This window comes from Aotus nancymaae, unplaced genomic scaffold, assembly GCF_030222135.1.
Source record: "Aotus nancymaae isolate 86718 unplaced genomic scaffold, 86718_ANA_hifiasm-v0.15.2.pri h1tg000014l, whole genome shotgun sequence".
NCBI classification, from domain to species: Eukaryota; Metazoa; Chordata; class Mammalia; order Primates; family Aotidae; genus Aotus; species Aotus nancymaae.
The window spans coordinates 103682215-103706178 of record NW_026988425.1 but is presented as its reverse complement, the minus strand read 5'-3'; the positions used below and the strand labels follow the sequence as shown (position 1 = coordinate 103706178).

Genomic DNA, 23964 nt, shown 5'->3' with positions numbered 1-23964 from the left:
TTTTGTAACATTGTCTTATTTATATGTTTTTTGTGGGTGTTTCTTCCTGACATGCTTTAACCGCCTAAAGGAACTTTATTCTGCTCCTTATTCTCTCTCCTTTATTGACCTCCAGCTCCATCCATGTCCCATAATCATTCTCTATTGGAACTAACTGACATACTTTTCTGTTGCTGTCCATTTTTAAGCCAAATGGGTTTACTTAACCTTTTGACAGAGTAATAGGTCAGGATATCTTTTCCAGTTTCATGGCTCTTAACTTTCTGGTTACGTTCATGAAGCATTCAAAAATATGCCCTCACACTTTCTGAGATCTCTTCCCCTCCCCTGGAACTTCATTCACTTACCTTTACCATCTCTACACTGATCAATTTGGATTCTCTTCCCAGCAGTTTCACCTATGTGTAGAACTTTTTTCCCCAAGGGGCTTTAGATTTTCATTTCCAGAGTTCACAAGGCCTTGACAATGCATTCACTTTTCAGACCTTACTGCAGGTGCACCCCTTATACTTTTCAGAAATTTGGGTGGCAAAAATCTCTCCCAATTTCAGCTTCTCTTTTTGTATTGACCTATGCTTCTTTTAAATAACTTGAAAATTTGGGAGACTTGAGTGTTTGCGTACTCGGGGTCTCTCATTTGTCTTCTTGCTTCCCTTGCTTCCTTGTGTAGAGGCAAAAATTCCACATGGCTCTTCCTGCTGTCATTAGTTGGTCCTCACTAACTCGTATGTTAGGCTTCATGGGGATACCCTGTCACCTGGTTTTGCTGTAGATATTGTCAGTTGAGTTTTTGATTTTTCAAAACAAGTTGCTTTATTGTCTTATGAAGAGTTTTTGGAAGACTGAAAAACAACTTTGTTGCTATGTCTAACGTTCCAGAATTTCAGGAGAAAACACATTTCTAATATCACTGTAGATCAACAACTTGCATAAGATGACTTCAGCTGGCACAAAGTTTGAAAATGGTCAATTCAAAACATAAAAGAGACAGGTTCGACGATGTTTGCAATTTTAAACAGAAATTTTTCTTGGAGTGTACCTCAAATAGCATATTTTTCAGAAAGTACTTTTCTTTGATTTCTATTTTATTTAAATGTTGTGACAAGAAGTTTTAAGTTCTCAAAGTAGCTGGTATTAAAAGTTGAATTTAAAATCTATAAAATGTTTCTAAAATTGGGGATGGGGTGAGAAAAAAGCAGAACAAAACAGATATGTCAAAAATAAAAAAGTATTAGAAAAAAGACCTCAATGATTTTAGTTATTAAAATTCAGAAAAAAATACTGATGCAAAAATTTCAATTATCTTATTTTCCTTATTTCATTATTTAGAACATTGGCAAGAAACACAAATTCATCATCTTTTTATTTTTTGGATACTTTACCAGCACTAGGGTCAAACAAAAGGAGAAAACAGATTACAGTATTTAGGAAATGATTATTCATTTGTTCTTGAAAATAATTTTCTTATATTTACTTACAAAACTATAAAATTTTCCAATTCATGATTAGGTTAAATGGTCTACTTATAAAAATGTAATTGAAATGCTTCCTGGGGATATACTTTCTGAACATTTTAAAATTAAGTATGAGGGAAGGAGAAAAGAAGTACTATTGTGACAGAATAAGTGTCTCGACTCTGTGGCCTGTACCTAGAGCCTCAGGAACTTGGCTTTCTCCAGTCTTGTTAAAAGACTTGTTAACAGTCTTGTTAAAAGAGGGGAGTTGTTAACAGTCTTGTTAAAAGAGAGGAGTTGTTACAAAGATGATGGAACAGAGAGCTGTTAAATTTCCTTGCAACCGTGTATTATCTCCAGAAGAGAATAAAATCAATTACCTCCTTGCCTGCAAAAAACAGTGTGGATTTTCCCCGTAGTCACTCACCCAGACTAGAGCATTACCACAGCTGCTTTTGCAGTAGTTTTCCAGGGGGCACTACTCATTCAAATGGCACTCCTTGTGGTTGAACAGAGCCAATTTCCACAAGCATGAGCTGTCTCCCCTAGGTGTCTTTAGACACAGTTCTTAGAGGCATCATCGCTCTTCAGAAAGGCAGTACTTCACCCACTAGAATCTCCTCTCTATATTTTGGTTTATTATGTAGTCTCAGGCTTCAGCCTAAATATCTTCTATATTTTCATTTGGGTATAACTTAGGGTTAAGTGCCTACTGTGAGCTAAATGTTTATGTCTCCCCCAAATTCATATGTTGAAACCTAATCACCAATGTGGATGGTATTAGAAGGTGGGGCCTTTGGGAGGTGATTCTATCATGAAGGATGAACTCTCATGAATGGGATTAATGCCTTTGTGAAAGAGACCCTAGAGAGCTTCTTTACCCCTTTCACCATGTGGGGATACAGCTAGAAAGTGCCATCCATGAATCAGAAAGCAGCCCCTCACCAGACATCGAATCTGCTGATGTATTTATCTTGGACTTTCCAGCCTCCAGAACTGTGATAAATAAATTTCATTGTTTATAAGTCAGTGAGTAAATTTTGTTATATCAGCCTGAATGGACTAAGATAGTGCCTGTGTTTCAGAATATGTTCTTGTATGAATGTCTAAGGCCTGGCTTGATGGAAGAGTGAATTTTCTTGAGAGCTGTGTTCAGATAGGAGGGAGAGAGGAGTAGTAGGTGTATGAAGAACAGTTAATAGAAACTTTACTAATTTTTCCCACTATGTGTTAAGTCAGTGAAATCATTTAATTAATCAGAGGATGCAGTCCAACAGATATATCTGTTCATTTATTTATTCAATAAATATTATGGAGTGACTGGTATGTGCTGGCCACTTCGTAGTGAACTGGACGTGGCCTCTGCACTCATGGGGTTTCTCTTCGTATAAGTAGACAGACAACATTCAACACAGCATGGTAGACGATATGATAGAGGTATTCAAGAATGGACTAAGAGCTCTGAGAAAATGCAGGTAATCTATTCTGGAGGACACGTAAGGTGAGGAAAGGATTCCAGAAATAGCTATATCTCAGCTCACACCTGAAAGGTGTATAGAAAGTTTCCAGATGCAGGGATGGTGGGAGTTGGGGGTAGGGATAGGCATGGAAGAAGAAGGTGGTGATATTAATTTACATTCCTAACTTCTAATGTGAGCCACGTACTCACTCGATATAAACAGAATTAGATTTGGGCTCTGCCCCAGGTGAGACCACAGATGGTGGAGTAAAGAAAGTTACAAACAAAAAAACATTATCATAGATGTAATGTATATTATGTAGGGTTTGAACAATCCAGGGATTTATTAATTCTGTAGTGAGAAACAGCGCCTATAGAGTAGATGTGTGGGGCAAGGGCACGAAACACAAGTGCCTCCCCACCTCATCTCAGTGTGAACTCCACACACCGTATCTTGGCCACCCATCATCCTTCAATTGCTTCTCTTCCAGGCAGCTGCTGCTAAAAGGAGTTTTGTTCCCAGATGATTCTTTAACCAGACTGTCACAGGGTTAGGTTTCTGGAACTCAGACATCCTATTTTAAATATTTTATAAGTTGAGCTGCTACCCAGGCTATCCATGGCTGACTAAAAAGTTCAACAGCAGTGAATTTCTCAAGTCGTAAATGGAGATTTACAACTTAGAACTGTGATTACAGGTGAAGATGTTACTGACCAGGCAAAGGAAAATAAAAGCTTGCAATTTATTTCTCTCAATTTCAGTGTATGACATCAGTAGACATGTTTGTCCGAAGCCTTCTGCCACGCACTGTGATAAAATTATTAGCCTTCTCGCTAGACTGTTGCTTGGGTCACTCACAGAGCCTGGCTGCAAGAACTGCCCACAGTCAGTAAATATTTATGGACTAAATACCAATTGCCAAGTGAATGGATGTCAGAAAAATTTCAGATCGTGGATATTTGGACAATACTTTTGCCTATGTTCATTATTGTGGGGAACAAAAGCACTGGATTCAGAAGTGATTCCCATCACAAGTATATTGGCCATGACTCCAGGGGAAGAACAGCTGTGTGGATGCTTCCCAGAGGACAATGCAATAAGTGAAAAGATTATTGCTAGCTTTAGGAAGAAACTCAGAGTTACACAGTTTTAGATATTGTTGGAATAGCATAAATCTTTACAAAACTTATTTTAAACAAAATCAAAGTAATTTAAGTTCCGTAAAACTGAGTATTTGCTTCATGAAGTGACAGATAATAATTCCTTTGTACAATTTAGCTGGCGTCTCAAAAAACTTGCCAATGAAATTGAACTGTGGATAGACAGTCAAGGTTTTATAGCTTTATATGAAATATACTCATGACTAGTTTTAGAAGCAATGAAATATTTAATCATTGTAGGGGTTTTAAAGCTATAAAAATGGATAATTTTGGCTGGTATTTTTGTTTTTTCATATATAAACATAGTTATTGCTGTATTTCTCTTCAGATTTAGTAAACTAATTTCTGTTTCGTGCTTTGAAAAATAATAAGGAAGCAGTTCAGATGCTACCAGCATTTTAAGATAATTGTCACAGGCCCAGGGCCATGTGGTTTGCCTCTCTGTGCCATGTAATTTCCCAGTCATCCATTGTGGGCTAGGCCAGAGGGCTCAGAGCTCAAAACAAAATGTCTTCTCGATTTTAATCACAACACTGATCCAAAAGGCTGCCCTAAGACTCCAGTTCCTACAGGCCCTCAGCCGCCAGGGGGCCTAGCAGACATCTCGAGATCTGGGAAGGAAGCACGAAGGTGGTGGTGCATTTCCTCAAGCTCCTCCACTGAAACCCTCTGGCTTCAACAGGCCCTCTTACTCCATGACTCTGCCTTTTACTTCCACTGCTCGCTGTGCTGGTGCCCGCGCTTTTCTCCCCAGTTGGTGTGTTTTTCCTCCCATCATTTAAAAATTATAGGATGAAAAACTACAGGCAATGCCTATTTCTCTCTATGGAGCTGCTGTAATAGATGACTCTTGTGCATTTGCTTCTGTCACACTAATTGCCACAAATTGAATTGAGCGCATCTCCATCCAGGCAGTTAACACGCGCACAGCAGCTGAAGAGCTCTAATCTGATCATATCCTGAGGCCCCAGACTTCCTGGCACATAGATTAGGAGCCCTACTGCTCTGCCCACCACTTGCAGCTTTTTCTCAAATGGCTGCGTAATAACTGTAGATGACTAGGTTTATGTGGGAAAGATATTGGTCTGAGGAGAATGTGCACTGAAGGATCAACTGACAGAGAGTAAAAGCCCCAAATAATATAAAGTTTTAGGAACCATGTCTTAAGGGATTCCCAGTACACCATTATGCTGTTACATACAAAATTATATTAAAATGAAATCTGCTGTACTCTGTGTAAATCTATCACTTCCTTATAAGTTGCAATCACAGCTTCTCATTTTATTGATGTCATCGTTGTCTGTTTTGGTGCTTTCTGTAAGAACTTTCCTTCCAAAGAATATTAAGTTCATATACTTTTCAAAAAAGTACTAGCACCCGTTACATTTAAATACTAAGAAGAAAGTCAGGGAACTGTGGATCAATGTGGGTGCTGGCCAGGGAGCTGACAAAAGAAAGAGGAGGTCAAATCAAATTGCAAATCTGGGAATGGGCCTAAGAGAATCCCAGTCTACTTTCCTCATCCTATAGATAAAAGGCCTGACTCAAAGATACATATATTGCTCAGGAGCACACTGTTTATTTAATCATTTGCTTGACAAATATCTAGCCCCAGCTTGCTTTCTGCCTAGCCCAGCTTTTAAAATCGAGACTAAGATGCTCATATTTTGTCCAACAGTGCATGGTCTTACTTTTGAATGTCATTTTGCCACAAGAGGCCCTTCCTTCTGGCCTCCACCTGCTAATTTCTGATTTCTCACATAAAAGTCAGCTCAAAAGATTTTACCCCTTCCTGAAGCTGTTTCAGACTTACAAGACCCCCTTGTTTTGTACTCTACACACTGTTTTGTACTCTACACACTCTATACCCTAATTACAGCACTTATCATCCCCACATGAATACTTAGAGCTGAATATGGAGCCAGTCTCTAACAAACACAAAACATCTGATGATCTCTCTTTTATGTCTCGATCCTTATTTTTATTTCTATTTCCTAGCCCTCATTTAAAAAAAATTGTGATATTGTGGTCATTATTATAATCCCTAATATGCTTTTCTTGGAAGGTTATGGTACTATAATAAATATTAGAGTCCTTTTCACATTTTTACTTTCCCTCTTTAGACTATGAGCTCCTTGAGAGTGGATACAATATACAGTGGTTAACACATTGGTGGGAAGAGAACAAAGTAGGTGGCAAAGCCAGCATGGCAATGTGAGACCAGACTGTAAGTGGGCTTTTTTGTCATGTTTAAAAGCATTGACTTTAAGTGAAAGTAGTGAGTAGCTTTCTGGGCTAACCTGATCAAATCTATGCTTTAAACACAGATAGATGAAAAGGAATAAAACTAATACTTTCTAGGAGTCTACTGCAATGGGAAAGAATGCAAAGGCACAACAGGGCAGAAGCACTGGGAAAGGGAAAGGGAACAGGTTTTTAAAGCTGCTCAGAGGAATAATTATGGGGAAGAGAGAAAGAAAATCGAAAGGAAAAGGGAAGAATTAATGTTGATTAGTTTAGTTGGTGATTCAGTTCACAGGAAAGGGGAGTGAAATTGAGAGAGGGATGCTGAGTTCATTTGATTTAGAGGTGCTAACAGGACTTGGTGAGAAGCCTAGTAGACTGCTGAAAATACAGTTTTCATCTCTGCTGAGACTGTAGCCAGTAGTGTGGCTCAAACTACAGGCGAGTGTCAAATTTATCTACCAAGAATACAGGAAGAAGTTTAAGGGAAACTTAAGAGATAGAGAGGGGAAGAGAAACTCAGGAAAGAGATCAAGAGAGAGAAAGCTGAAAAGTTGGATGAAAGTCAAGAGAAAACGAGATGCTGTCCAAAGCTCCATGAATGATATGGAGGGGTAAACCAGTACTATATAATGCTACAGATCAGTCTCCACATATGTATAGCCTTCAGCATTAGCAGACCTTTAGTGCTCCTCAAAAACCCTTATTCTTGCCATTGTCTGTTCTCACAATCACCCTTAAAATCGTCACCACTTCCTTCTTCAAGTGCCCTATTCCATTCTTTTCCAGTTAGTATTAGATCAATTTCCCTTCTTTAACAATACTGGAAAAGTAAAGACTATCAAGAATGAACTACCCAAACCTCTCATACCCCACCACACTTCTATTTCCAGCCCTAGGAAATCACTGCTTTGCTTCTATCTATAAATGTTTCCCCTTCTTGAAATTCCTTATAAAATCATAGAGTCATAGAATATATAGTCTTCTGTGTCTGGCTTTTTTCCCCGGCATAAACTTTTTAAAGTTCATCCATGTTGTAGTGTCTATCAAAGAAACATTCCTTTTCATTGCTGAATCGTATTTCATTGTACATGTTGTTCATTCCCCACTTGACGACATTTAAATTATCTCCCCTTTTGTAACACATCTAATTCCAGGTGTAGGCATCCATCTGGCCCCGCTGTACTGCCTCCATGGAACTCAAAGGGCAAGGGGAACCGACAGACTTGCTAATGCCCATAACGTTTGCTGTGCCAAAAATAACAAAGTCCTTTGTCTCTGATCCAGGAATCATGTGGATCAGAGCATGATTCCATAAAGAATAATAGGCATCCATAAAGAATAATAGACTAATTTATTAGTTTATAAGTAAGGTACAATTACATCTCGGTCCCAACAATGTCTTCTAACTTATTCCAAAAATCTTTTCAAAATTGCTTTGATTAATCTAGCTCCTTTGACCCTTTGTCTCTTTAGAGGCTTTTTTTCTACCTTAAACAAATCCTTTTATCTGACTCTAGATCTCATTCCCTCCGTGCCTTTTCTAGAATGTTGTTCCAAATTTAAGTCCCTCTCATACAAATCTCTCCTGCTTCTCTTTCTTATGAGCTCCTTCCCATCTGCAAATCAATATATTCCCAGACCTACAGCTTAAAATAATAAATAAACTTCTATTTATCTTGTGTGTTCTACTACCTTGCCTCTATTTTTCATTTCATGGACAAGCTTCTAGAAAAAGTAGACTGTAAGTCTAGTCCAAATCAAAGTATATGTTTTCTTTACATATAGCCAGATAAAGCCACATAAAGAGATGTATTTAAAATATCCAGGGTTGAAAAACAAGTATATACATAGTAAAGTTCAAGTTAAGCCAACACTCGAGTAGGACAAACGTGAGATTACTAATCTGAAGTTTTATTTTTAAGCTTAAGACTACTGGCATTTGCAGCAGCATGACATGGTAGAAAAATGATATACTTTGGAATATGACATAGTTGAGTCCAATCTTATTTAATTATTGTTATTAGATCATATATAAGCTGAATAACCTAACAGAAGTTAACAGACTTCTCTGATCCTCAGTTATCATTGTCTGTAAAATGTATACATCAAAGCCTACTTTATATATGTGTTGCTATGATGATTAAATAGTATCATGTTAGTAAATTACCCTGCACACTCTGCCAGCAACCCAAAAAGATCTCAAAAATGTCCCTCATTATATTGACTAATTATCCTTTTTGAACGATCATATTTTATAGAATTAACCATTAGAAAATTACATTGATGACTAATTTCTGGCACAGTGGTCTTCACGAATTCAGACTTTTCCTGGGTTTGGTTAACCTTAATACTGACCAAGATACAACCCTAGACAGACTGGGACAAGAAACAGCCTCAGTTCTATTTCTCAAACCTTTATCTGATAGCAATCCCCTGAAAATTCCATTTGTTCCCACCAGGAATAAGAAGTCCAGAAATGCTGAAGTACAGATTACTATTAGGACTCAGACAGTAGGACTGGAGGTTAGGTCTGACTTTATGACTTATTAATATCTTTTTTAGTTTATGCTGTGGAAAAATATGGATAATAATACCTCAAAAAAGGTGAAAGGTTATTGAGTGGGCTAAATAGATACATAGCTTTGCATAGGACCAATCAACATATTATGGATTTTCCATGTATAAATATTTATTTTCTTGGAAATGATGTGAAAGAGACAAACTGGACTTAATAAGAAAGAAGATGAGGCCATACAAGTAGGAAAGGGTTGGATCAGAAGACAGTCTTGTTGCCTGTACAGGGAAGATCATTAACCTTTACTAATTCTGTTTTCACATCTGCATAGTGAGGATACTGGTTTTCATCCTGCTTGCTCAAATAGGTTGACTTTTTAAATGAGGAAAACATATTAGTGTCTGTGAAAAAAATGTAAATCCATATGTGAATTTTTGCTCTCAGCACTGGTGGGTCAGACAAGCCTCCAGGCAAGAAAAATAAAAACAAACTAAATAAAATATTTTTTAAAAATCTATTTGAACAGATCAGAGTTATTAAGTATGATGGTTAATATTGAGTGTCAACTTGATTGGAATGAAGGATACAAAGTATTGTTCCTGGGTGTGTCTGTGAGGGTGTTGCCAAAGGAGATTAACAATGGAGTCAGTGAACTGGGAGATGCAGACCCACCCTCAGTTTGGGTGGGCACTGTCTAATCAGCTGACAGCAAGGCTGTAATTAAAGCAGGCAGAAGAGCGTGGAAAGACTAGACTGGCTAAGTCTTCTGGCCTCCATCTTTCTCCTGTGCTGGATGCTTCCTGCCCTCAAACATTAGACTCCAAGTTCTTCAGCTTTCAGACTCTTGAACTTTTACCAGTGATTTGCCAGGGGCTCTTGAGCCTTTGGCCACAGACTGAAGGCTGCACTATTGGCTTCCCTACTTGTGAGGTTTGAGGACTCAAACTGGCCTATTGTGGAATTTCACCTTGTGACTGTGTGAGTCAATTCTCCTAATAAACTCCCCTTCATATATACATCTATACTATTAGTTCTGTCCCTCTACAGTAAGGAAGAGAAGGATTTAGGAATTAAAACCCAGAAGAGAAGAAAAACCCAGCAAAGCAAACCTGCCATTTGATGCTTCTGCTTTCCTTCTGAAGGCATTTACTGATTCCAATACAGCAGCTGACAGGCTGAGAAAAAAGCTGAATCAAGTTTCTGGCCATTACACTGAGCTAAGGGGACAGAAGTTGGCATTCAGGGTCTGCCAAGTAAGAGGAGCCCTGGTAAAGTGCCTTGGCTTAAAGTTAAAAACTTCAAAGAGCAAAGCCCTCTGAATAAGACTTGACAAGGAATACATCAGCCATTAGGAAGCCTAGCTTTGAATTAGCCCAAAATCCAATTGCATTAAAATAATCTGTTTCTTAACCTTAAATCCTGCTACAACAAAAGAAAATCTGCTTTTTTGGAAGGTAACAGCATTCCAAGTCTCAAATTCTAAAACTTTTTGTACATACATTTGGTATTGGAACAAACCTAAGCAGGCAAGCAAAAACACAAAAAGAAATGGATCATGTCCTTTGCAGGGACATGGAAGGAGCTGAAAGCCATTATCCTTAGCAAACCAACACAAGAACAGAAAACCCAATATTTCATGTTCTCACATTTAAGTGGGCGCTAAATGATGAGAACACACGAACACATAGAGGGAACAACACACACTGGGGCCTTTTGAAGGGTGGAAATTGGGAGGATGGAGGGGATCAGGAAAAATAACTAATGGATTAGTGGATATTAGGTTTAGTACTTGGGTGATGAAATAATCTGTACAATAAATCCCTGTGATACACATTTATGTGTGTGACAAACCTGCAAATGTACCTCTGAACTAAAAAGTTAAAAAAAAATTCTTTAGGAAAAATTGATGAAACAAACAAATGAAAAAAAGAAAACAGAAAAAAAAATCCATGATGATTTTAAAAAATGCAAAACTATACTTAAATACTACAGTTATCTGACAAAAATCAGGGAAAAAAAACACTTCTGATTTAATTAGAAGACTGTAAAGATATTGCTAAATTTGCTGCCTTATAATACAATCATTTTCAAGGAAAAAAAGTTGGAAATTTGTTCTTAAAGCAAAACTCACACCTTGTCCACCTCAACAATTCAATGAAAATGATGTTGAGGTTTTAAGAGTTGAGAACAAACCAAGAATGATTAAATAGAAACTTCATGGGAGCTTTCTTCTTTTCATGATGTCCTAACTCTGCAAACTTATTTATGTTTTAGATTTTTCTTGGGCACAACAAATTATTGATTTTATTCCAAAATTTCTAATAAACTGTCCTATGTAATTTACTATTTAAATTCTATGTAAAACAGCAGATTCTACTTGAATTCTATGTTTAATTTTTATAAGCATTATAGAATAGATTTTTTGCTAATAAAATACAAACTTTTTGACTATAATTGACTCATATGATTACCTCTTCAGCAATTACTCCCTAGTTCATTCATTAGGTACCATTAGAGTCAACATTAGACCAGGAATGAATTCTTATCATCACAATTAAATAAATTGGTTTTGACCTAAGTACAAAAAAAAGAGACCATATTACTTTTTAACTCTCAAGAAAAAAAATCAATATATTGGATAATAATGCAAAATTTATTTTCAGCTTGATAAAATTTAAAGATAACTGCAGAATTAAGTAACTTAATGGAGAGACCAAGTTCTTATCAGCTAGGGCAGTGTTGCAGACAACAACACGCAAAGGAAAAGAGTCTATCTTTTAAAACCACTACGAGTTGAGTGCTTTACTGGCTGTCTGCCATTCTTTAAATGTTTTCTGCTAAATATGAATATTTCATCCATTTATCTCTGCAAATGAAATTTATCAATAGCATTTAGTTGTTTCATTTTTAGCTATAGCTAAATTAAATTTCATCCCAAATTCTTTCATGGAAGAAAGGTTGGGAAGAAGAGAAGTAGATACCCTTGATTCCCAATTAACTCAAACTAATAGAGGGAGGTAAGTAAATAGCAAATACTATTAGTAGATGATTGCTTGGGTGTGGCATTCTTGTCCTGCAATTATTTATAATTTAAAAACATGAGATTTCTCTCTGATAGACCATAATTAGCCAAGAAATATGCAAGGTCTCCTTAGAGAAAGCTCATAACTCCAAAGCCAGCAGGATCTGACTATAAACTGACTCTATTAATGTGCCTAAAGAAGGAATACATCCATGAAAAAGAGTCAGATAAAGAGGTGTTAAAAAAGAAGCCATCATAGGCATATTGTGGCAATACCCAAATTAGCCAGTTCAGGAGAGTCTTGCTTGTGGATGTCTGAACATGTGAACAAGACTATCCTCATAGTGGATCAGAATTATCTAAGCTTTATTAGCAGCATAAAGCCTCTTCACATTTGCTCTGAGATTCAGAGAAGTGAAGTAAATTATTCTAGGTTAGTTATTTATCTTTCAGTTGTAGAGTCAAGTTTCACAACTATGAGTCTTTCAAAAAAATTAACTGCAGCCAGAGCTATATGTCTTTAGGCTACTGATACTCACTTCCTTCAGCTGACTTATCATTCTTATAATGTGAAAATAATCAAAATGTTATAATATTTAAAGTCTAATAATCTGTTGAACCTTCTCTAAGGAAGTTTCAACATATATATGAACAAAATTCAGATGTATACCTGTTACACATACATATGTAGTTGCGATGAAGCTAGGCCTTTTGCTCCTTCTCACCTAAAGATCAAAATTTTCACTGGGCAATGTTAAAAAGAGACAGAACCTTTCAAAAACAATATGAATACTTTTGAAAGCTCTTGAAGAGGCAGCAGATTTAACTGGGTTGAGTGGGGGTGGGAAGAAACGTACCTTAGTCTATTTGAGCTGCTATTAAAAAACACCATAACCTGTGTGTCTTATATATATCTAACATTTATTTCTCACAGTTATGGAGGCTGAAAAGTCCTAGTACAAGACACCAGCAGATTTTGTGTCTGGTGAGGGCCTGCTTCCTCATAGAGGGCACCTTCTTGCTGTGTCCTTGCATGGTGAAAGGGGAAAGGCAGCTCTCTAGGGCCTCTTTTATAAGGGCACTAATCTCATTCTGGAGGGCTCCACACTGATGACCTAATTACCTCCCAAAGATCCCATCTCCTAATACCATCACCTTAGGGATCAGAATTTCTGCATACAAATTTTGAGGGCACACAAACCTTCAGACACTGGCAAAAGCAAAGGAGTGCTCCTCTCCCAACATATTCAAAACTAATCCCCTTAGGATATCTTTCTCCTCAGAATCCCTTCATTGTAGCAATTGTTCATTCATTCATTCAGCAAATATTTATGGAACATTCGCTGTGATCCAGGCTATATTAATGATTCCCTCAGTCTCTTCTGTCTTCACCCTAAGCTGCAGTCCACCTGTCTCACCCTATTTTTAACCAAAACTTTTCCATTCATGCATGACTTCTTACCATTTCTAACATAGCCTACTTTGTCTTCTGTCAATTCCATTCTTTTTTGATTATCTGATGAACACAGCAAAAGGCTCTCAAGAGCCCATCAGGGCAAATACAGAATTCTCATAAGAGGGCAGGGAAGATGGAAAAACTATGGAAACATAAAGTTTGTGTGTCTTGTACAAATAGTTTGCCTATATTACGCTTTGCCAGATTTCCAGGCATACTCCCCACCCCCAGTCTCTTCTCTGTTCTCACTCCTCTGCTTTGAAAGATGAACATACGAACAGGAAATCAAAGTTAGCGATAATGGGCTATAACAGAACATGTTTACTTTGCAACATGGAACTCTTTATATGGACTTCTAAAGAAAGTAAGATTTAAAATAATCATTTAAAGATTATTGATTTTTATGAACTTTTGGATCATAACAGAGAACACTTAGAGTACATGTCTAATTTTCTAAAATTTTCATCAAATATTTTCTTAAGATATTTTTATAAATCTAACTATTTAGTTTAAATGTAATTTGATTTTAGAAATTCTATTTTTTTTTTATTGAGGAGATAAATGTTTGCAAAGGTAAATAGATACTATAGTGTTTCTCTTTTTACTCACTAAACATCTCAAGTTTTCATGTAACTACATCTTACCACTACCCTATCAACAAGTATGATCTGCCATTATAAAAAGTTTCAGGAGAAATGTCCTTTAGATTATATTTGGGTGGCCAAAAGCAAATCTTTCTGTGGTTATATTTCCAGAATCAACTCACCTATCAAACAGTTCTCCTCCTGTGACGAGTTCTAGGACCAGACTGATTTCTGTAGGGGTTTCAAATATCTCTTTAAGTTTTATCTAGGGAAAGATATAAAAAAAAAGAGTATCACAAATTTCTTATTCCATCTTTCTTAGAAATAGCTAACACTATGGCTAAAACAACACTCCGCAACAGTAATATGTTGGATCACTGTTAATACAGTTTTCTCATTCTTGTATCAGCTAGCTATTTCTCGCTCTCCTTCTGGGTTGTTGATTTTATCAGTTACATCATTTTCTTTTCAAAGTTCCTGTAAAATGTGTTTACATTTTTCCTTTTGACAGTTGAAAAATATCTGCCTTAGAAACACTTTCCAACTTTTCTAAAATGTCCCAACTTCTGAATAGTTCAAAAATCAAAAACAACAACAATACAACTTCCTAAACCATTTTGGCCATCATGGTTGCTAGAGGTACAAAATGACTATTTCTTCTGGGAATTAGGACTTGAAATAAGGGGTTTGAGGCAGCTTAAAATCTGCCTATATGTAAAAGATAGCAATCAATAGCTAAAAAAATTGTCAGTGGGTAAAGGAATCCTCAGAAAAGTAGTGGTGACAGTGACTTGATTGAGCATACCACAGTCTTCATCACATTCAGATAATCCAAGCAGTTTTAGATATTTTTCTCCATATATATGAGAATCTAGTAGCCAGGACTAGTCTACACTTGAAGAAAATTCTACATTGACTTATCTTTGGAAAGAAGAGATGGATAATATAAAAGTGGTGATTGAGTGTGGGAGATTTTATTAACTGCTTACCCAAAGCCCTTTTCTCCCTACTTTATTATAAACAGAACTCCAATTTGTTCAGAGAAGCAAGGTGTCTAGTCCCAGATTGTGGATCATGAATGGTCTCAGCCACTAATTTCACAGCCTCCGTACAGTTAAGGGTAATCTTGTGATCAGCTCCAGCCAACAAAATTTGAAGAGACTCCTGCTGCCACAGTTTCTGAGAAAGCTTTTCCTCTTCTAATGAGAATCTGTAGCTGAGATCCTACCCTCTTCTTCCCATTTTGAATATAGACGTGATGACTTGAAAAAACTGTGGAGCAGCCATATTAGGCTCAGGAGGGAAAAGGGTGAGGATGAAAGTCAACTGGCAGAACCATGGATGGTATCTGGGTTCTGGATGGCAGCGCTGAGGAGCTTAGCCAGAGCTAAAAACTGCCTGATTTCTGTTGCTTGCAACATAAGAAAAATATTTGTTTAAATCACCCTATTCAAGTTTTCTGCTATTTATAGCTGAATGCTCCCCTAACTTATATGTTAAGTTTTGAGCACTTTGCCTTGAGCCTAAGCAGGACATCACAGCTTCCTCAGAAAAATGGGCAAAAATGCTTTCTTGAAGTAGATGGCTTAATTCATAAAAGCAACTTACGACCTAGAAAATGATTTTGTTCTTTTTCACTTCATCAGTTCAAGAAAGCTTTTTACTAAATCTTACCATCAGAGGCTTTGTCTTGTCTAGACAAAGCCTGAAGCAGAGCTTCTGAGGACATTTTATTTTCTGCATTCAAGTACATCATTTATTTGCATCTTCACATTGTTCTTAAAGCAGATCCTCTCTCAAAGCAGACTGAAATGACTTTGGAAAGCAATGTATTTTCTTCACAGGCTTTTTCAGTAATGGAAAATTAATAAGATAGGCACAAAAAAAGAAGGAAAAAGCCAGTGTTTTATTAGACCAAAACAAAACGCTTTGATTTTTATCCTTTTATACATGAAAATAAAGATGGTGTATATTGCTAATCTGTCTATTTTGGAACTTTTCTAGAAGTATTACTTGTAAGACTTATTCAGCCAAAGATTGAAAATGTGATGAGATGAAGACAAGAGCTAGGCCATGGTAGCTACCAGTGGTGGGAGAATCCCCTTCTCATTATCAGCATGGACAGTGAAGGACAAAGATCCCTTTCTCTAGCTCTGGAAATCATTTGAAATAGTAGGTTAAAAACCACTTACAATGTTTGGATGTGAGAGACGAAGAAGAACTCCTATCTCAGTTCTTACGATTTTTTTGTCCACCTAAAAGGCAAAATAAAAGAGATAAACTGAAAGAAACTCCCCGCTTCATTGCAGCAGAGAAACAGAAACAGCAGTAACTACCTGGGTGAGCCAGGCAATTGGCAGAACCTAATTCCTTAGCTTTTGTGTATATGTGTCTCCTTCCTCTCTTTCTGTTTCAGCTACACGTCCTTTAGCTCTGCTTCCGACATAAGAGAGAGCCAGGAACTAGTACGAATCACAGCTTGTCAGGCTCCTCACACTGCATCTTCCCCACTTTCCTATCAAAAGTTATCACTATCATGACTAATGCCCAAGTACATCTCAACCTATCCTTCTTCCTTGTCTTCCTTTCTTATATGGAATTCTCTGTCTAAACCCCAATGGAGCAGTCAATCACTTCACTTGTCCTTCTCATACAGATGTAGCACACAACCCGACCTACCCAACCCGAATATCCTGTTCCCTGACCATTGTGATAGGGTCAGGAATATTCACCAGACCAAGTTATCCCAGTCAGGAGCCTCTCCAGAAATGCTGCTCAAATAATCAAGAAAGAGTTATTCCATCTTTCTCTGAAATCATGAGAGCAAAAGAGTATAGAGTCTGCTGCTAATAGTGAACAGTTTTGATACCATATGGGAACACTTTATTAAAATAGGCCAATACAGGAAAAAACATGGCTGAGTTACAAAGAACGAGGACTGTTAATATAATTTCATCCCCTGGCTTCAGTTATGCTAGTTTGCCCTTTGAATTTCTAATTGTATGAGCCACTACATCTCTTTTTTCTGCTTAAGTTATTCAGAGTTAGTTTCTGTTACTTGCTATGAAAGAATCCTAGTTAGTTCACCACTTGGTCTCTATGTTTGAGACAATGGCAGTTTAGTTCAGGATATTCCAAAATTAGGGATAGTCTCTCTAGCCCAATGATTGACTCCTTTAATCACAATAAGCTGGCATTTCAGAGCTCTAAAAGTTATACAGTAAACATAAAGGTTTTAGTGTCTTCCTCTCCAACAAAATTTATCAAAACAATTAATAGATATAATACCTAGACTCCTATTATGGTTTTTACCATTTGAGCTGTCCTGAACCCTGGAACTAGCAAGTTTACATGGTTTTGGAAATGAAGAAGTTTATATGCAATTCACAGTCAAACTCTGTGGGCATATCCGAGAGACTGCTTCAAATGGGAAATGGGTTCTTCCCTTTTAGTTACTTCTCCTGAGAAAGAAAGCACTGGTCTCAGGAGAAATCCAATCGCATGTCAATGGTGACAACCAATCACAACTTTCAAGATGATAAAGAACAACACTCAGTCATTTAATTTTCATTCTCTAATGAAAACATTAATCAACGAGGATGCAATATTTAAAAATAAAAAACGAATGAATACTCAAAGGACTTTTTCAAACTTTATATGTTCTTTTCCTTGGTTGCAAGGTATAAATATATTTTACAATTATTTTATCTGGAAAATATAATTTTTCCAGACCCTAAAGTACCTCACTTAAAGAAAACAGTCACCATTTCTAAATGTTTTCAGTTTTTATGAGATGGAAAAATGTTTACAAGGAGATCTTAAGGGGTTCCCAACTCAATTAGAGATTTCTCAAGAATTTATTTCACCAGTATACACAATAAAACATTAAATAGCCATATAGTCATGGTAAGGCCTCTTAAGCTACAGTAAAAGTTTTGGTCATTCATGCAGGCAATCAAGAGGCTTGAGATGTTTTAATACATTCTTGCTAAAGAAAGTCAAGCTATTAAAATCAATTTGCAATACTACAAAACAAAAATATGTTTTACTTCTGTCATTTGGATAAAGTCTGTGCAACCCAGCATACTTCTTAAAATATTTATAAACATCCCACATAAAATGCAACATCAGCTATAAATTCTTAGAGGAGAGAATGAATATATGATCTATGCATTTTAATACCTGACAGTTAATACGCTGTTACATAAGAGGGAAGACTCGCTTTCAGCAGATAAAAGCAAGTTGCTAAGAACCTAACAAGTGACTATACATCAAAGTGATAGGCTCTGGAGCTTTTGCAGCAAAGGAGTAAAGAAAGACACACATACTGATACATCCGGTGCTCTCTGACCCAAGAACTTTGGAGGCTGTTTCAGCAGTCTTCCCTGGACAATAAACCATAGCTACTCTGCATGATTCAGACTATCTATTGACCAAAACTCTTTCAGTTGCAAGTAACAAACATTCAGCTCAAACTCACATAAGTCCCAAATGGTAATTTATTGGCACATGTAACTGGGAAGTCAGAGTAGATCTATCTGCAGACATAACAAAATCTAGAGGTTCAGACTCAAATAATCTCTCTCTCTCTCTCTTCCCCTGTGCATGTTTGTGTCTCTGTTTCTCTGTCTCTCCTTTTCAAATGGCATGAAACACAGCCACAGAAGCACCAAGCCTGTATTTCTCAGGCTCATATTTCTAAGATGAGAGAGATGCTCTTTTTCAACATCTATCTAATCTTAAATAGTATTCTCATTAGCCTTGCTTGATTTATGTACCTACTCCTGGATGTAGGAGACATATAGTCATGATAAGGCCAAGAATGAGTATAAGCGCTCTCCTTTGACCATGGTTGGGAGATGGCAGGCTTGGTTCCCTCAAAGAATGAATGTTATCAGACACTGAGGACTCCCTTATTGTTTGCTTTTAGTATTTGTTTCTTTCCTTTTACATTTGCATAAGATCCTGATCTACTACTCTCAGTTTCTTCCATGTCCCAGACTAATCAGTCAATAATAATTATTCATTCATAACAACTCTTGTCATCAGTTGATTTAATATTCAAAGTTTTGACCACTTACCAGTAACCCAAGTGGGTCCTACCAAACAACAATTTAGAATTTTGCCTAGAAACTCTTTTGAATCCATACTGGAAAGCTGATGTAGGTGCAATCACTTAGCTGGTGAACAAACCTAGCAGGGTACCTACTTTTGTACTTCAATTCTGCTGTTTTTCCCACTTCTGGGCAGCAACCTTGTCAATTGTTTTGATGTCACTAGTGATATAATTTGAAGGAATATAAAGAAGTTTAAGAAAATGATGGCTCTAGCCAGTATGAATGGTTGGAGTAGAAACTGGGATAAATAATTTACTGAAATCTTTGTGCTTTATGAGATAGAAGAGAATTATAACCTCCATCATATTGTCAAAACTTGTAAGTCAGAGAATCTTAAAAATATAAAATTTAAAAACCAAAAAAATATGTTTTATTGAACTAAAAATTTTAGGATGACTGAGCAAATTCTTTATTTTCTATGTAATGAATGTACAGTACACAGTAACGGTAGGCTAAAATAGGTTTTATGTGCTCAGGCCCATGTTAAATAATTGGGTCACAGGAAAAAAACAAACAAAATATGGTCCTTCCTACAATCTAATTTGGGAGATGCAACTCATCTACATAATGTTATTAGAAGACAGTGAAAGACAGTAGAGGAAGAATGCAAATTACAAACGAATTTTGTTTTAAAAGTTCCATTGTTCAGTGGAAGATCGCTTTTCTGAGTCAACTTCTGCTAACATTCAAATAGTGGGCTTATTCTAAAAGACTTTTGAGATTACCAGTCATTTAAAAAATCACACTGTTGCTAATACAAAATGAAGAATGTTTTGCTACAGTGTGCACTGGGTACATGGAAGTAGTGTAAGATGTGGGTTGCTGGTGGCTAATCAGTGGTGTCAGGCAGTTCAATCATGGAGTATAGATAGCATGGTCCAGGAGGTAGTAGAGTGGCAGCCCAAGACTCTAAAAGTTATTCAATTTAGTGAAAAAATATACATTTCCTAAAAATTATCGAGCAAGACACAAACACTTATACCAAATGACAAATGAGAGATCTTTGAAAAAGAGAGGCATTACTAGAACAGTCAGATGGTATTGTCAGAGCTCTTGCCTCACCTTCTATTTCAGTTTCTGCAGAAGCTATTAAAAAATTCAGATACAGATGTTTTTATCACCACCTTCTCCTCAGGTCAACAAGGACTTCCTTGCTAATACCAAATAAATGTATTTGTCACTATTGCATAATGCTTTAAAGAAAATTTTAAGGACATTTAAAAAAATCTTAATTTGTTCCTAAATTAAGATTGTTGTATTAGAATTTCTTTTTCTCACTGCGTTTCTAGGGTTTTTGTAATATAGGCTTCTCCCACTCCCATCCCCCACACCCCACTATTTTTCAGATATTTCTGATCAATGTACAATGAGATAGTAGAATCCTTTAATTTTTTTCAGATTATATATTCATATTAAACAAATATTTTCTAATACAAATATGCATTGTGAGCAATTTATCTTTTACCATGTTGTGTAGGGCATATTACATATTGAAATGCCATTTCTTTTTAGTTCTTTGAGAGTTGTTTAAACTCCTAAAACTGTCAGAACAGGCCAGATTGCAAAAAGTCTGGGCTAGCAAATTTCTAGTAAAATCATTTGCTTTGTATTCAGAATTAATTTTTCTATAAAAACAATTTTTAAAAATGTAATTTTTTTTTCACTATATACCATCATTTCTCCATTTAAAATATGGTCTCAGGGCGATTTCAGGTCCTTAGGACCCTTTCAGGGTATACGTAGGATTCGCCATTTTCCAATTGCATATCTGAGTGAGGCCAGATTTTTTCCATATAAAGTCGGCCCTCCATATCTGTGAGTTTGGCATCTTCAATTCAACTAACCATGGATGGAAAATATTTGGGAAATAAATCCCAACAACAATAAAAAATAGCATGCCGGGCAAGGTAGTTCATGCCTGTAATCTCAGTACTTTGGTAGGCTGAGGAAGGGTGAATCACGAGGTCAGGAGATCAAGACCACCCTGGCTAACATGGTGAAACCCCGTTTCTACTAAAAATAGAAAAAACTAGCTGGGCATGGTGGCAAGCACCTGTAGTCCCAGCTACTCTGGAGGCTGAGGCAGGAGAACTGCTTGAACCCAGGAGGCGGAGGTTGCAGTGAGCTGATATTGCGCCACTGCACTCCAGCCTGAGGGAAGGAGAGAGACTCTGTCTCAAAAAAACAAAACAAAACAAAACAAAACACGACAATTAAAATCGCAAATAAAAATATGGTATAATAACTATTTACATAGCATTTACATTATATTACATATTAGAAATAATCTAGAGATTATTTAAAGAATATTAGTGCACATTCATAAACGATATGCAAATACTATGGCATTTTATAGTATAAGGGACTTAAGCAGCTGTGAATTTTGGTATCTGCAGGGGTCCTGCAACCAATCTCCCATGGATGCTGAGGGATGACTGTACTTCAAACAAAACAACAAATGGCAATAATTGAATGTGAAACTATGTAAGAATCATGCTGTGTTCAGTTAGGTCAGACAGTAAAGAGATTTGCAAAACAATGACACTCTTCTCACTAAATATTTTATATTTTGAAAAGTATAGATATTTTCATTTAATTGTTATTTATGTAAAAATATAATGGGTTTATAGTAATTCAAAATTTAATTAGTAAATTTTAAAAAATTATCATTTTTAATCTCTCATACAGAAAATATGCATAGCTATTTTTAATTCTCAATAATTTTGTATCAGTTGGGCATGGTGGCTCACATCTGTAATCCCAGTACTTTGGGAGGCCAAGGTGGGTGGATCACTTGGAGCCAGGAGTTTGAGACCAGCCTGGCCAACATGGTGAAATCCTGTCTCTATTAAAAATATAAAATTAGCAGGGCATGGCAGGACATGCCTGTAATCCTAGCTACTCAGGAGGCTGAGGCAGAAGAATCACTTGAACCTGGGAGGTGGAGGTTGCAGTGAGCTGAGACTGTGCCACTGCACTCCAGTCTGAGTAAAAGAATAAGAACCTGTCTCAATAATAATAATAATTTTGTTAGTAGAAAAGGCTCCTAAAGCCAAAAACTTTGAGAGCAACTACTCCAAAAAATTTAACATTATACATTTGAAAATAGAATAAAAAGGAGGAAAAAAATTCCAGTAAAAATAATTTAAATGAAAAAAATGTCAATTCAGTCACATTTTTGCTCCTCTGAATGCTGGGGCCCAGGGTGAAAAATGTGCAGGGAATAGTTTGGTGGAGGCTGGGAAGGGCGAAGCAAATAAGAATCTCCAAAGAAGGAACCTGGAGAAAAGTATGGCTAAATACCATCAATCCAAAGAAAGTACACTAAACAACAAAACCTGAATTACAAGTCAAAGTAATGATGACCAAGGAAACCAGCAGAGGGTAAAAGTCAACAAAATTTAAATGGACAGCTATATGGCAAAGAAGCCAAGCATAACAATATTGAAGCCAGGAAATCATTCCAAGAAAGGTTAAGCTGAGAGTCATCTGTTTGTTGCTTTTTGGAAAAATGTTGGAGAGTTTCTTAAATAGCTATACTCTCAGGAAGAGCTCTCTTTACAAGTATGTCTTGGAGGTAACACAAATGTGGGTCTTGATAGCCATCTCCTCTCAACCTTTCCAATATTATTCTCATTCCAGAAGTTAGTGTTTTCCTTGCACTTCTAAATTCCCTTTCCAAATTCCTGGGGAGCTCTCACATTACTACTCAGAATAAATAACATTTTCCTAGAAAATAACTGTCAAGCAAACCACAAAATTCAATGGGCAGCTATCTGAACAGTCATTATTGCCACTTGAAATTAGCTTCCAAGTGTGACCATAATTAGCATCTTGAGAAGCATCAACAGATGGCTTTGAGAAACCAACATGACAACAACACTGAAACCGATAAGACATACCTTTAGTGTCTATAAAATACCTTGAAGCATAGTTTTTCCTTACTAACAATTTATGATTATAAAAATGTATTTTACTAAAATATTAACTTAGGACATGTATTTTAGCCCAAGTTCCCTAGAAAAAACACATGAGGCATGGATCAACACTCTGGTGCTTTATTTGGCAAACCCAGCACAATGAGAGTGAGGAAAAAGGGAAATGCAGAAAGGTGGGGGACACAGTGCAGTCAGCACCAAACATCCTAATGAACTATAAAGACATACAGCAGGTCATATGGGCAGCTGCATCCAATAGGCACATAGTACTTTTCCAGAGATGTTGTACCAGGCTACTATGCCTTGAAGAAGTCCATGGGAAGGAGGAAGAAGCGGGATTTTACCTACCCAGGACCTTCCTTTGTTTCCCATTGCTAAAATGTGGCCCATGGGTTAACTTTTCCATATTTCTGGGAGGTAAATGGCGTCTCATTGGTAGTCACTTGTGATGGTATATTCCTCCACAAGGGATGTTATATCTCATTCAAACCCAAAGTAGCTATAAGAGCCAGAAATTTCAGGCATGTGCTTGGTTGGCTTACCTGCATGAAATGGCTAAAGGGCATTCATTTCCCCTGGCTTAGGTACCAAGTAGGTGGAAAAAATATGAGGTGGCCCATCACAGTTTAGTCCAATCACAGTGTATGCTAGAGTTTTTCATGTTACTAGGTGTTATGATTTGACTGCATCCTCCAAAAGTTCATGTGTTGGAAACTTAATTGACATTGTATTAGTATTAAGAGGTAGAGAGCCTTTAGAAGATTATTAAGTCATGAGGTATTTGCCCTCATGAGTGATTTGATGCCATTATCCTAGGGGTGAGCTACTTATGATGGGAATGGGCTCCTAATGAAAGGATACATTCAGTTTTGTTTCTCTCTGTGACACGCACTTGCTTCAGTATCCTGCCCATCTGCCATGGGATGACCCACCTTCCAGAACTATGAGTCAAATACATTTCTGTTTATTATCTAGGCTATGGTATTCTGTTTTTAGCAATAGAAAATGGAC

At 36.8% G+C, this 23964-nt stretch overlaps 1 protein-coding gene across 4 annotated transcripts in view; it reads right to left on the bottom strand.

Moving 5' to 3' along the window:
- CAMK4 (calcium/calmodulin dependent protein kinase IV) overlaps positions 1 to 23964 on the bottom strand; it is a 253623-nt gene that overhangs the window by 91563 nt on the left and 138096 nt on the right. For all 4 annotated transcript variants that reach the window (XM_012473933.3, XM_064376208.1, XM_012473934.3 and 1 more), the window contains exons 3-4: positions 16091 to 16153; positions 14081 to 14163 (exon numbers count right to left, since the gene is read on the bottom strand). In XM_012473933.3, coding sequence (XP_012329356.2) covers positions 14081 to 14163; positions 16091 to 16153 — 146 coding nt within the window. The remainder of the gene's footprint in view (positions 1 to 14080; positions 14164 to 16090; positions 16154 to 23964) is intronic.